At 31.0% G+C, this 14630-nt stretch overlaps 1 protein-coding gene across 1 annotated transcript; it reads right to left on the reverse strand.

Annotated features, from left to right (window-relative positions):
- Positions 1-11610: 11610 nt before the first annotated feature.
- LOC18104519 (CLAVATA3/ESR (CLE)-related protein 4) lies at positions 11611-12248 on the reverse strand. Its single transcript, XM_006376295.3, has one exon. It carries the CDS (start codon positions 12207-12209, stop codon positions 11970-11972), a length of 240 nt encoding a protein of 79 aa, XP_006376357.1. The 5' UTR covers positions 12210-12248; the 3' UTR covers positions 11611-11969.
- Between the last annotated feature and the right edge of the window lie 2382 nt (positions 12249-14630).

Raw genomic sequence — 14630 nt, forward strand, 5'->3', positions numbered from 1 at the left:
CATAATTGACCAACAGAAGCAGGATTCAATTTGAGGTTTGGAATAAGATAAATATTAGGAAGAGACATGTGAGGTGTGACAACAGAACCAACACCTACTAAGGGCATGTGAGTGCCATCAGCAGTTATAACAGGAATGGAGGGCGGAGGGGAAACATAGGTAAAATATGAAGAATCTGGAGACATATAATGTGAAACACCAGAATCCAAAACCCATTCAGAATGTGACATACATGAGGAACTATGAGGCAACTGACCTATGGAAGAAGAAGCAGACATTGTTTGTGGCTACAATGAGAGAAACGTCTGAAATTGCTCAGCCAAAGTACTAGGATTGGTAATAGAGACTGAGGAAGTTGCTGCTGCGGTATTGTGGTGTGATGGTTTATAACTCTGAGATGGTCTATGAGCATTAGATTATGACTGGCTGCTAGGCTTCCAAGCTTGATTCTGTTGTCTCAACTTAGGACACTGAGCTTTCCAATGACCTTTCTGCTTACAAAAACTGCACTCAATATAAGGCTTATGTAAGGCTTATGGTGGTGATTGGAGAATTGCTTAGAGGGTACTGCTAGTAAAGAAGGATTCAAAGCAGAAAGAATACCCTTTTTAGAATACGACTGAAGATGTATTTCTTCAGCCAATAACTCACTGACAATCGAATCAACAAAAGGTAGTGGAGAGCGATGCAATATTAAACCTTTAAGTCCTTCGAAGTCATTATGAAGTGCTGTTAAAAACTGTACCAATCATTGTTGCTCTCTACGCTCAATATAAGCACTATATGCCTTTAATTTTGCCGATTCTATAAGAGCCAATTGATCCCAAAGATCTTTCATGGCAGAATAGAACTCCTGAATACTCATATTCTTCTAGTGAAGAGCTCGTATGTCATTCTCTACCTAATACTACTTTACAAAATTTGATTGCGTGAATAACCATTGCCGATGATCCCAAACCTCCTTTGTCGTCTTATACTTCGCCAACTGTGCACCTATAGAATGCTCAACAGAATTGTTGATCCAAGTAATGATCTTTGCATTGTTTGCTTCTCATGCATGTATCAAAACAACATCCCCTTCTTCAATATTCTTAGGTACCACATAAGTACCACTGACATATCCCTACGTCTTCTTACCCTTAAGAAAATTTCTCATTACATAACTCCAATACGAATAGTTCTTCCCATCCAACCTCACACTCACAGACTGAAGCGAACCATCTCTTTTAGTAGCCATAATCAACAATCACAGAGAACCAGAGTGCAAAAGCAGCGAAAAATAAAATACCAAATTGCAGAAACTAAACAAATATCTTCTCGAAATTGTACGATTACTCCAAAACATAAAACAAATTTGCAAAAACTGAACGCAAATACCAAATTACAGAAGCTGAAGGGAAGACGAAATACCAAAATAATTGCAGACACTGAACACAAATATCAAATTACAGAAGCTAACGGAAAGAAAAAATACCAAATTTTATAGAAAGACAAAATACTAGATTTTGTAGAAGTGGAAGAAAAAATCTCACTAAAAAAAATTTATTTAACAGTTGGATCCGTGAAAGCTGTATTTGAGATTAAGCCTCGTTCCATAAAACCAGTTCTGATACCATGTTAAAATAATTAAGATCAAACATAAAAGAAGGCTAGAATTCTCAATAATCTGTTTATTATGAGTGCTTAGAGGTAACCTCAATACAAAGGAATTATATATAGGTTAAATTGAAAATAATATTCTACTATTAATAAATAAGACTAGATAAATATTATTTAACATTTTCCACTTTTAATTTACTAAATTTATTAACTCAGGAATTGCTCAAAATTTTCTTTAATTTAAAAATTGAAATAGAAAAATTGTTTTTTATTGAGAAAAAAAAACCAAAACCAACAACCAATGCCACAGTTTTTGAAATCCACTTTATTGATTTTTGTCGGTGATTTCATTAGCAAATTTAAAAGTGTTATAACCAACAACAACCACATCCTCATCTTCTTCCTCTTTTTCTTTAACTACAGATCAAAATGACAATCCTTTCCCTTTATTTTGCCACAAAACTAGGCCTTATCCTCATAATTTCAACCACCCCAACATGCAGTAGTGTAAGTTAGGGGTGTTAACAAAACTAATCAATTAATTAAACAAAAAAAAAATCAAAGTGAGAGGAAAAACAAAAGAAACTGATTTAAAAATTAGAAAAATCACTCGATCCATTTTGGTTTCAGTTTTAAAAAGTTGAAAATAATTGAACTAGACCGATTCAATTAAACTTGAATTTGTCTTAAAAAATATGCAGGGTAAGGAAACATAACCTAACCTTAAATCATTTTATCCCCTTTTAAGCCACCCCATCTACCCCCATCTCTTGTTTTCTCCTCTCTTGTCAACCTAAATCTCCTTTTTGAGTTTTGACAACAGCCCACTCGCACCTTTTCACCTCCTTTTGCTATCTCTCTCTCTCTCTCTCTCATCTCCTTTTTTTTTGTTTATTTATAAGGTAATTATAAGCAAAAAACCATAATCTTTTAGGCTCAGTAATATGACTAGTGATGTTCATTATTTTAGCATTGTTGAAGAGTTAATTAATTGATGATATCTTGCATCAAGATGTAGCTGTGGTTTCCACTTTCCATGCCTTTTTTGTGTCCATGTTCCACATGTGAGAAAATTTTGTTATGCTTAATTGTTTGGTCAAATTAGGAGATTTGAAATTGACAATCTTGTTTAATACTGGTATATGGAAAGAAATAGTGCTTTACAATTGCCTTTTTTGTTTGTTATGATTTAATCCGACTAGATATTGCTATGGAGTTGGTTTGGATGAACAATATAATTGATTTTGCTTTCCAGTTTTTGTAGTTTTTAATGTAAAAAACCAACTCGACTCGAACCAAACCGGTTCTATTTGAACTGGTTTTCAGTTTGGTCCTAGTCAGTAACATCATGTTACTGAGGAATACTAACTCCTAGTTTGGTTATATTTCCGGGCTTGAATCGGACTAAACCGGAAAGTGAACACCTCTAGTGTTAGCATCACTGTCTAAGTTTAATTGTTTTCTAAATATTCTCCACACCAAATAAGCAAACCTACCCATTTATATTTTAGGTTAATTTATGATATTATGTTGTATTTGTAGTTTTCTTGTATATTTAAGTGTTTTATTGCTTTTTCATAGAGAGTTTTAATGTATTGAATATGATTTGTATGTTAGGCTTTGTTTGAGATTTAGAAAAAAATGAATTTGTTTGTAATTTATAAAATTATGTTTGATTTTGTAATTTAGGTTGTTATACTGGAAGAATTGATGGGTACCAATCACATTTTGTAAATTTTATTGTTAAGTTGGAAATTTTAGAAAAAAATGATTTTTTTTTAAATTGATAACAATTAAATGGTATTAATTTAGATTGGATAAATTTGAATTGAATGAATGATAGATAATTAGTTAGGTACCGATTACTAGTTCACATTCAGATAATGATAAATGTTATTAGATTGTAAATTTATTTTTAATTACCAAAGTTGAATTTTGAATTGATGTAAACTATTAATAAATGTTATCATCAATATTATATATAGGTTTCATAAGTAATAGATGATTGTTCTTTGATGCATCGAGATTCACCAAAAGGGGTCGAGGGTTTTATTAATTTTTCACTTCTATATCTAAAGAATATTAGTGGAGATGAAATTAGATGTCCATATGTAAAGTGTAAAAATAAAAAGTTCCTTATGTTGTGATAATGCATCTTATAAAAATAATTCATAGAGAAATACTTGTGTTGACTTGCACATGAAGAACCCTATGTTCCTTATGAGATCATGTTAGAAAGGACTGTTGGCTTAACATCAAGTTCTTGAAACATACATGAAGTTCTAGATGATAATAGTAATCATTATAAAAATATGATGATGGATGCAATGAGAATAAATTATGGTTATTCAGGTGAAGGTTTATGTGTCATTAAAAAACCAAATATAGATGCAACTAAGTTTTTTGAACTTTTGAAAGATTTCGATGAATCATTATGGGATGAGTGCACAAGTCACAATAAATTATCAGTCATTGCACAAGTGTTTACTATCAAGTCAGATTATAGATTGAGTGAGATCGATTATGATAACATCATCAAATGGGTGAAAAACATTTTACTTAAAGGGAATAGGCTGAAAAAGAACTTCTATGCTGTAAAATTCATGATAAAACCCACTGGCTTAGGATACAAAAAATTTATATGTGCCTAAACTTTTGCATGTTGTTCTATGGTGAAGATGCAAATTTAATCAAGTGCAAAACCTGTGAGCATACTCGATATAAACCCAATACTAGCAAAGAAGGGACACTTATCGCATACAAAATGCTAAGATACTTCCCAACCACTCCGAAGCTGTAAAACATTATTTATACCTTTGAAGATAGTTAAGCACATGACATGTTATTATGTGACATGATGTGGTAGATAGAGTCATGGTGCACCATTCTAATGGTGAAACTTGGAAGCGGTTTAATAAGATACATCCTCAGTTTTCAATAGGACCACAAAACATACACCTTGGTTTGTGTATTGATAGGTTTAATCTATTTGGATCCTTTCCTACACCCTATTCATATTGATCAATCATACTAAAAATTTACAACTTGTCTCCGGGAATGTGTATGAGGCCAACATTCATGTTATTATCTATGGTCATACCCGATCCTTACAATCCAAGTGGAAATATAGATTTTTGTCTTCAACCATTCATTGGTAAGTTGAATCAATTATAAGTATTCGAGGCTTTTAAGATAAAGACAACTCTGATGTGGAATATAAATAATTTTCTGTGTATGATATGGTTTTAAGATAGAGCACACATGAAAAAATAGCTTATCTATACAATATGAAAAACAATATGACCTTCACCTTAACGAATAATGGTAAAACTTATTTTGTTGATTACCACCAGAGGTTATTGCTAAGTCGTCATTGATACAAAAACAATAGGAAAGACTTTTTGAAAGGTAAAACTAAAAAGGATGTTGCATCACCGATACTATTGGGTGAAGAATTATCTGATGTAGTCTCGTAGTATGAGGACATTGCATTTGGTTTTCAATCTAGTAACTAGAAGCTTCTTGGTTTTGGTTTAACCCATAACTAGGTAAAACAAAATGTTTTTTTATGAGTTTTCTTATTAAAAGACTAATGTCATCCGCCATAATTTGGTTGCCATGATATTAAGAAGAATGTGGTTGAGAACATTTTTAACACGTTTATAAACATCAAAAGAAAAAAAAAAGGACAATATAAAACCTATAATGGATATAGTTTTGTTTTGTAACCATCAAAATATGAAGTCTAAAGCCATATTTGCCTTAAAAAAAATTATTGTTTTTAAATGGCTTAAGAGTCTATAATTTCCTAATGAATATGCATCAAACATAACTAAAATGATGAATTTAAAGGAATGCAAATTGTATAAAATGAAGAGTCATGACAATCATGTGTGTATACAAACACTCATTCCGATTGCTTATAGATATTTATTGCAAAAAAAGATATGAGATGCACTCATGGAGAATAGTCACTTTTTTAGATATTTTTGTTTGAATAAGTTATGTTCCCAACACATGGAGCAATATAAAACAAACATCATTGAGACAATATACAAACTTGAAATGATCTTTCTTCCCTCATTCTTCAACTCAATATAGTATTTTCCCATACATTTAGCGTATAAGGTAAAAGTTGGAGGGCTTGTGCAGTACAGAGGAATGTATCCATTCAAGAGGTTAGGAATTACATACATCTTAAGTTTCTATTGTATTTTTTAAAACATTTGGCCATTCAATCTATATCTACTTTTATACAAGTACTTGTTCAATTAAAAAAAGATTAAAAATATGACACATGTTGAGGTTTTGATATATGAGTCTTATATACTGAAAAGATTTCAATATTTATCTTGTATTATTTTAAGCATCTTATGAGAAAAAGAATCAACCGTGTTCCAAGGCATGATGATGGTGGTGAAATGCTGAATGAGAATTTATCAATATTTTTTATGCTAGATGACAATTATTGAAGAATATAGTTTTGAGAAGATATTTGACAGACATTGAATTCAGACAAGTATAAAATTATGTACTATTTAACTACGATGAATATATATATATTTTGTTCAGTAAGTTAATTTTACAAATTTATAATCTTAAATAATTTTCTCTTGTATTCTCAAATAGGCTAAATTCTCAATAATTTTCTTACAGGCAATATTGTCAATTTTTGTTATCTCAAAATCCATATCTTACTGAAGTTTAAATTTCTTAATTACAAGATGAAATATTTACCACGTGGTTTAAAATACAAGTATATAATAATTTGTAACTTTAATAATAATATATTTACTTAACTTTTTTCATCGATCATTGATTTACTATTATCTTTAACCAGGTGTACAATATGGGAGGCAATGCTGATAGTTTGAAATTACTATCTTTAGGTCCTAAAAGAAAGGTCTAGTGTTATAATTGATATTTCATTAATGAATATATCTTTCATGTTGAAGAGTATGAAGAGGGCATAAATACTTATAATACGAGTTGTGTTAAAAGATCAACTTCTAATGAGTTTAAAGTTGATTATTATGACAAGTTAGAATAGGTGATTAAATTGCAATATCATAGAGCAGAAAATATAGTCTTTCTATTTAGTGTTTATATATTTTTTCATTAATTAATTGATTTTCAAGTTCATAAATATAGAAGTTACATGTATGATAACATCAATGATGAAAACACCGATGAAAGTGCCTTCATTTCAATAAAGCTAACTTAGATATCATCTAGAATGAGTGCCTATGGTTGAGGCATGGTGGGGGAAAGTTTAAGGTTAGTAATCAATACTTTTACATAATATACATATTTTTTAAATTTAGAAACTGATTGTTTTATGAAAATGATTATAAGGAAAAATTTTGATGGGATGTTACAAACTCTAGGGCGGTTAGACAAGTTTGGAAAATCACATCACAACTAGGTAAGTTCTAACATATGAAGTATATATATTTTTTTGTGAAATTATATATAATTTTGTTATATTTCTTTTGTTTAATGAATTTCTGAACCAAGTTGCATGATTTCTGGTATAACGGGCACACCTATACTAAGAGAATAACCGAGTTAGATGACTTTGAGGCGTGAAAGAATTTTAGACCTTCCCAAATCACTAACAATAATTGAAAGATATATATATAATTCTTAAAGCTAGAGGGTTTTAGGAGGCGATAATGAAGTGGGTCCTTGAATAAAAATAAAGGGATTTACGATTCCATTAGTAAGCATACCTGTTAATCATTTTCTTTTATTAACCATGCAAAGTGCCTAGTAAAAGCCTGCTTCACTTGTAAGTATTTTTCTTTAGATGTCGGTGATTATTTGTCAGAAAGTTTAATTAATGATTTATTTTACAAGCAACACAACTTCAGCATGAGCCAACTCCGATGGAGTTATATATGAAAACACATATACGAAAAGAGGATATATCGAAAAAGGTGTAGTAGTTTGTGGATAGTCGAGCCGGGACATTTGTTGTGAGTAAACTTTGAAACCTTTAGAATTTTTTTTTGAACAAATGTTTTTTTATCGACATCTTTGAATTGTTTTTTTATGTAGGAAACATATAACGCCAGCATGTGTGCCAAACATAGAGAGAACCTTTCAACCCATCTGGAATACTATTCAAAGTTGTGGTTGGAGGTTGGAGCAACTGATGAACTTGGTAGGAATTGGGTTAGCGGTATCTATATGACTACGACCTAAGATATAAGGGCGAGTTGTAGACTCTTAATCATATGAACCCCATAATCCAACCAAAGTCAGCCATTAACGACCGTTTAAGAATAAATTGTTGTTGTGATGGCTAATATGAGGGTTGAACTGGAAGCATAGTACAAAGAATGAAGTAAAAAGCAATCAGAGTAGACGATGACATACATGTAGACTCATTATCCCTCCTTTATGGACCTGTAGGAGATTTTCCTCCCCCTTCACCTCCACTTGTAGCTCTAGCTTCTTTCTAATGTATAAAGATATTTGTAATTGATTTTATAATTACATTAATAATATAAAATGTGTTCTTCAATTTAATTTAGTTGTTTAATGTCAAATTGTTTGATTCAAATAAGTATGTATTGAATTGAAATATCGATGGAATCACCGACATACATTAAATTTGTAAGTGATTCCATCATTAATGTAGACCTATTTTCCTTAGAAGAGTTGTGAAGTATTTCATACAGATAAACAAATTCACAGATAGAATTTTGTTGGTGAAACAATCGATGATACATGATCTATTATCGATGGGTATTCGATCGTTGATTCGTTAGTAATATTTACTCATAGATTTACTGACAAAAAAATGGTTGCCAATTGTTTTTTTAACATGAACTTTGTGTTGATATTTTTGTCCGTAAGTAACTTCATTGGTTGAATTACCAAAGAACTTGATATCCCTAATGGGAAACTCTTCGGTGAGAGGTTTTCATCGAGGAATCCATTGGTGATATATATACCGATAAAAATAAAATTTAATCACTAATAAAATATTCTGTCAGTAAAAATCAATTTTCTAGTTGTGAACTCACTAACCTAATCTGTTTTTTTTTTTTTTTTTATCACAACATCTATACTAACATATATAAACCTAATCAAAATTTTTATAAACGCTAAATTAAAAGAAAGTTAAAAATGCACTACACAAATATAATCATGAAAACTGTTTAAATTGCCATTAAGTTTTACACTGCAATAATTAAATGTTGTTGTCAAAAAAATTTCACGAAAAATTAATTGTATTGTAGCGCCACATAGCACAATCAAATGGGAAAGCCATGTTCTGAACAACCTAATGGAAATCCTATCGACACATTATCGACAGAGTAGAAACCTTCGTATTAGTACCATGCCCGATGATCATCCATGTCTAGATATCTTACATTAAGCAAAATTCAGGGATCATTATAACAACACAGTTTAGTATTTTGGTAATCTGACTAATAGATAATAAATTATTTGATAAAAAGGGAACAAATAATTAAAGTATGATATAATGAGATAGATGGTGTAAGATACCCCAGCCACATTTTTTTTTATTTTTTTTTAGTTTAACGTAGGTGTCCGGACCAACTTGCGCGCACCTCGATTAATCCCACGGGTCCTGAAGTTAACGATTATATAAGCCTCCAGTAGCCATCATATAAGCAACCACATGATTCGAACCACCACATCAATTTTATCACCATTTGTAGTGATGACATACTCACGGCAAGGTTGGTTCTTGGCATGAAACAAAGACCTGTCATTTTTCATGTGATCTTATGAGCCATAGCCAATTAGATATAATAAGAGCCTTGCCTTGTTGATTTGAACTACGAGTAGCATCCACCGGTGAACGACAACTTGGCACAGACAACACATTCAGCCCACTTTCATTGCTGGACGGTGGCGTGGACGAGCTGGACAAATTGGTAGATGTGACAGCCTCCATTCCATGCAGGGCATCTAGTCTCGGATTGGTGGCAGTAGGACGTGTATTTTGTGCAGCCTCAAAGTCTATACGGGAACGCGGTTTTCCCTCAAATTTCTTTTTTTTATTTGTTAAAATAAATTGGTTTGATATATTAATTTTAAAAATAATTTTTTAAAAATAAAAATATATTATTTTAATATATTTCTAAACAAAAAACATTTTAAAACACAACCACTACTATAATTCCAAACAGATATGAGCTACTCACGATGGTCCAAATACAGTCAAGAAATTAAGCCATTCTTTTTTAAACCATTCTCCTCAGTAAGTCGGCTTTTCTTACAATATGAGTACATTAATCCATCCTTTTCTGTTGATCCATTAACAGGCGCCTCGGAAATCATAGCAACAATAGGATCTACAAAAGGGCCAAATGGATAAGAATTAGTTTTAGTTATATATTTTTAATAGAACATAATGATCACAATTCATTTATTATAGTTTTAATTTATAACCCCTTTACATAAAGTAAATTTTCAGTAAAAATACATATTTTTTGAAACGACCTTTTAGGATTCCCTCGTTAAACGTGTGTTAAATCTTTGGTAAATATACATTGTTTCAATATTTATTCTATTTAATAAGACACATTATTTCATTAATAGTATAAATTCATTGAATAAAATTTTCTACAACTTCATAAAATATTACTTCTTTTAATAAAAAAATGTATATTTTTAAAAAACCATTTTAGGATTTTCTAAGGTGTTTGATTTTAATAAATAGAAATTATTTTTATTCATGTTTGACCTAAATTCATTGAATAAAATCTCTTATAACTTCTCCACAAACCTATATATTATGTAATCTATTTAAATTATGTATCCTTTCATTCTAAGAGTTTTCTAAGTATGAACACATACGTGAATAATGAATAATCATTGGAAGTAATCTCATTAAAAAAATCTAAAAGCAATTTCATGAAATTTAATTCATGATTTTGTTTAACATCCTTATATATAATATTAAATAATTTTTGAAGGATTATATTTGAGAAATTGCCCACAATGCACAGTTCATTAATTGATTAGTTAAATAATAATTTAGAACTTTAAGTTTTTTTATAATTTTTTTTCTTTTTATGGAGTTCAGTGGACCTTATTTAATTTTGTTTTTGGTAAGTACAAGTATCAACAGTACTTATGGTGTCCTTGAGCATCTTCATATTGATGTGTGAGTGCTGATACTGTGGCTTGCCTCCCATCTATCAACAGACCACTCCTTGAGGTCTCCACCATCCCCCAATTAGCCTTGCCTCCCACCATTTTTCCCCCTTAATCTATTCAAATATATCAGTTTTGTTTTAAAGAGAGCGAGGTTTCAACTCAAGAATTGTTGTTTAGCAACTCATTAGCAATCAAATACATATAAAATAGAAAAATAGTGTTCAAAATAATAAAATAGGTAGATAAAACCCTAATACAAGTATATTTTATTGCAAGAGAATTAATTTTTATATTGTTCAAGGATCGCTCATGTTACCTTTTCCCATGCGGGAATTTGGATTCATGTGCTTCTCAGCTTGTGACTGTTCAAAGAGCAAGGCGTTGAAGAACTTGTCATTTTCAATAAAGATAGCATGATCTGAAGAATATCGAATACCTTCTAAGGCAGTAAGCATTTTCAAATAAATCCAATATGCTATAGTGCCCTAATTAAAGTGATGGATTTTCAACACTACATGGGACACTCTAGTGATCACACAAGGAACCAAAAAAAGGTTGTTGATGTTGCACGTTCGAATCTTGAGGACTATTTTATATTCATAGAGCACCACTTTTATAGTGTTTTGTTGTGAATCTAAGTACATATTCTAATAGTTATAAAGCTTAAATATTGCATCCTAAAGAAAATGTCTTTGCCTTCCCGTTGAATGTATTATTTTTCAAGCTCCCTGTATATAAAAAATGATACTTTATGTTAAATTTTTAATTACATGCCGGTCAAGTGGTTCAATAAATAAGACCCAACTAGAATTTAATATAAATAATTCCGGGATGGATAGTCTATTAAATAGGAGTTAGTGAACTAAGTTTCAGTGTATGAAATCTTATCCAAAAAAGAAATGACTAGAAACATATTGATCCAAGAGGGAGACATGGTCTTGGTTTGCCCAAGTTAGTAGAAGAAAGTAAAGCTAAAGAAAAACAAGATGGAATTTAGTGCAAATATATTGATCTTTGTTCATGATAATTCAGTTCATGAACAATTGAGTCCGATGCCAAAAGCCAGAATTTCTCTTATACATTCCATTACATTTTTCATTATATAATAGCATTCACAGTCACAAACTGAACCTTATGAAAAGTACTAGTCTCACTTTGGTTTTGCAGTTGGTGACTTACTCTGCCGGAACTTGAATGAACATGCATGGAAGTCCTATAGTGAGATTTTAGTGATGTTTGGGGTCTGGCCCTCCTGGGCTGAGTCGTTTGGATTCGTAAGGGCTTCGAGCCACATCTCCATCATCTATGAATCTCACATCGACTTGTTTCGATTTCTCTTGCAGTTCTTGCAAAATCCTTGCTAGGTTCTTCCTCCCGAGGTAAGGCTGATCAAGATGTCTAGTTTCTGACATTGCTAATGTAAGAAACAGCAAAACAAGGCATACCCAAAACTTCAAATTGGCCATAATATCAATATTTCTCCTCGTATGAATTCTAGCTAGTCTTGTGATTCAAACGATAATGAGAGACCTCCTTATATATTCTCATAACCTCTCTACTGAATCTATATTTAAACAAAGTGGAACCCTCAAATTAAGGTCTTACTGACTTTGTCTTGTTCTATGATGCCAATTAATCTCATTCCATTTGACAGAATTTCTCTCCATAGCCAATGTTTGATGAGTTATGAGCTTGTCCAATTCAGTACAAAGAATCATCTATTTTTTCCAAGGAATGAAATAATTGTAGGGGTCGAGGATCCTACCAATACTGCCAAAATGCATATTAATTTTAAGGTCATCAGTCTGGACCATGAGTGGTTGTCTAGTCATTAATGCTGTGGCCTTGCAATGGAGATAGAATTAGTTTTTGAACGTTTAGCGTACTGAAAGGGCACCCTTGTGTGTATGATTAATTAGTCTCAAGCACTTTCCTCAATGATGTCAAAAACTTCTGAGTTAAGCTGTTGTTGCTATAAGCTTTTAGTACCACTATTTGATTAGTCCAACATTTGGCCTTTCTGCGTTGAGTTTTATTGGTTTGAGAGGAGAATTTGGGTGATGAAGACAGCCACTTGAAAAATTAAATGTAGTCGTAGCTACTTTGCGTGCGCGTGCGCATACAGATACATTAGGTCAATATTCTGATAACATGTTTGATATTGGTTTTTAATTAAAAAAAACATCAAAATTTGAATATTAATGTCTAATATCTTCTATACAGACATATTGTTTTGTAATGTTAATGTAGTGTTTAGTGGTTTTAAGTTAATTTCATAAGATATTTTATCTTAATGGATTATTTAAATTAATTTATTTGTTAACTAATATATTGTAATAAATTTTTTAAGATAATATCAGAGTAGTACTGTAATTTACCACCAGCTTTTAACCGTTGACCTCTTGGATTATATATTTATGAGCATGAAACACGAACCAACAAGCTCCAAGGAAGGATATGGTGAGGTAGGATAAGCCTGTACATATTCTTAATCTTCGAACTATTTCTAATATATTTAATATTAAATATACGCTGGCTGTTATAAATTATTTTTAAATATTAATTTAATGAAGTATGCAATGCTACTCGATAAGCATGATCTTCATTAATAATTGTTGACGTATATCTAGATCACATATCACTAGCTAGCACATTCAAAACCATGATCTATAGAATGTGTCCTTTCGATCTCGAGAAACAAATGTTTCATATGTTTATCTTATTCAGTAAGGACGCGATAATTTGAATTTATTATGCTGATAATTAAAAGTTGGATTTTTCTTTTGTTTATTATGATAAGAATGTGTCCTTTCGATCTCGAGAAACAAATGTTTCATATGTTTATATATCTTATTCAGTAAGGACGCGATAATTTGACTTGTAATGTATCATAAATGAATGAATTAGAAATCAACAAGGTCGCTAAAAAAAAAGAAAATTTAGCTAAATGAATGAATTAGGTTGGAATCAACCATAACAAAACACTCAAACCCAGTTCCAAATCCATGATAAATATAATCATATTTCCATATCATTATCCTTCTACATTTCAAATGTAGGTTCTTTACCTAAAGGAAACTTTTTGGCCTTTTTAATTTTAGGTCCTCCATATTTGGCCAAAAGCGCTTCAACCAGTCAACAATCTTTAAATTATGGCCAATCATAACATCCTAATATTGAGGCAAGATATTATATCACACTAGACATCATTAGAGTCACTCACATGGAACCCTACATTGGTTGTGAACAACTTGAAGTAGGTGATAAAAGAAACCTAATATCTTATACCTTAGTTATACTTCAATTCATACACCTCAATATCTACTAAAACTATCTTGCATTTTGCATGTTCTTAATATCATGAAATCCTTGCTTTTATATGATAATTTGCTTTAAATAATGATTTTTTTTAACTCCATGCTCATAATCACCCTTTTATCCAATATAGTTAAAAATGATGTATAATAACTTTAATATCAATCCTTTTATCTTTAGACCTCAAGTGTTCTCTATCACAAAACAATTATCCCTGAAGTCTAGCATTGATGGTTTGGTCATCCATAGTCTCGTATCTTGCATCAAATTCTCTCTAATAAGGCTCTTCTAATCTCTTCCTTAACAAATTATTATTTTAATAATATGGCTTTCCCTTCAAGCAAGTTCAATTATCATATTTAGGTTCATTGGAGCATGTTTAGGAAAGTCTAATGATCTCATTTAGGTTCATCCTAATTTTAGTGATGTTTGGGGCCTTTATATTTTTGGTTTATATGGATACATGTAATTTGTTATTTTTTTTTCAAACATATTTGGTATTTTCCTTTGCACAATAAATTTGAAACTTATGATGTTTTTATTCAATTTCAAAAGTTAATTTAAAATTCATA

The sequence above is a fragment of the Populus trichocarpa genome, chromosome 13, assembly GCF_000002775.5.
Source record: "Populus trichocarpa isolate Nisqually-1 chromosome 13, P.trichocarpa_v4.1, whole genome shotgun sequence".
In the NCBI taxonomy this organism is placed as follows: domain Eukaryota; kingdom Viridiplantae; phylum Streptophyta; class Magnoliopsida; order Malpighiales; family Salicaceae; genus Populus; species Populus trichocarpa.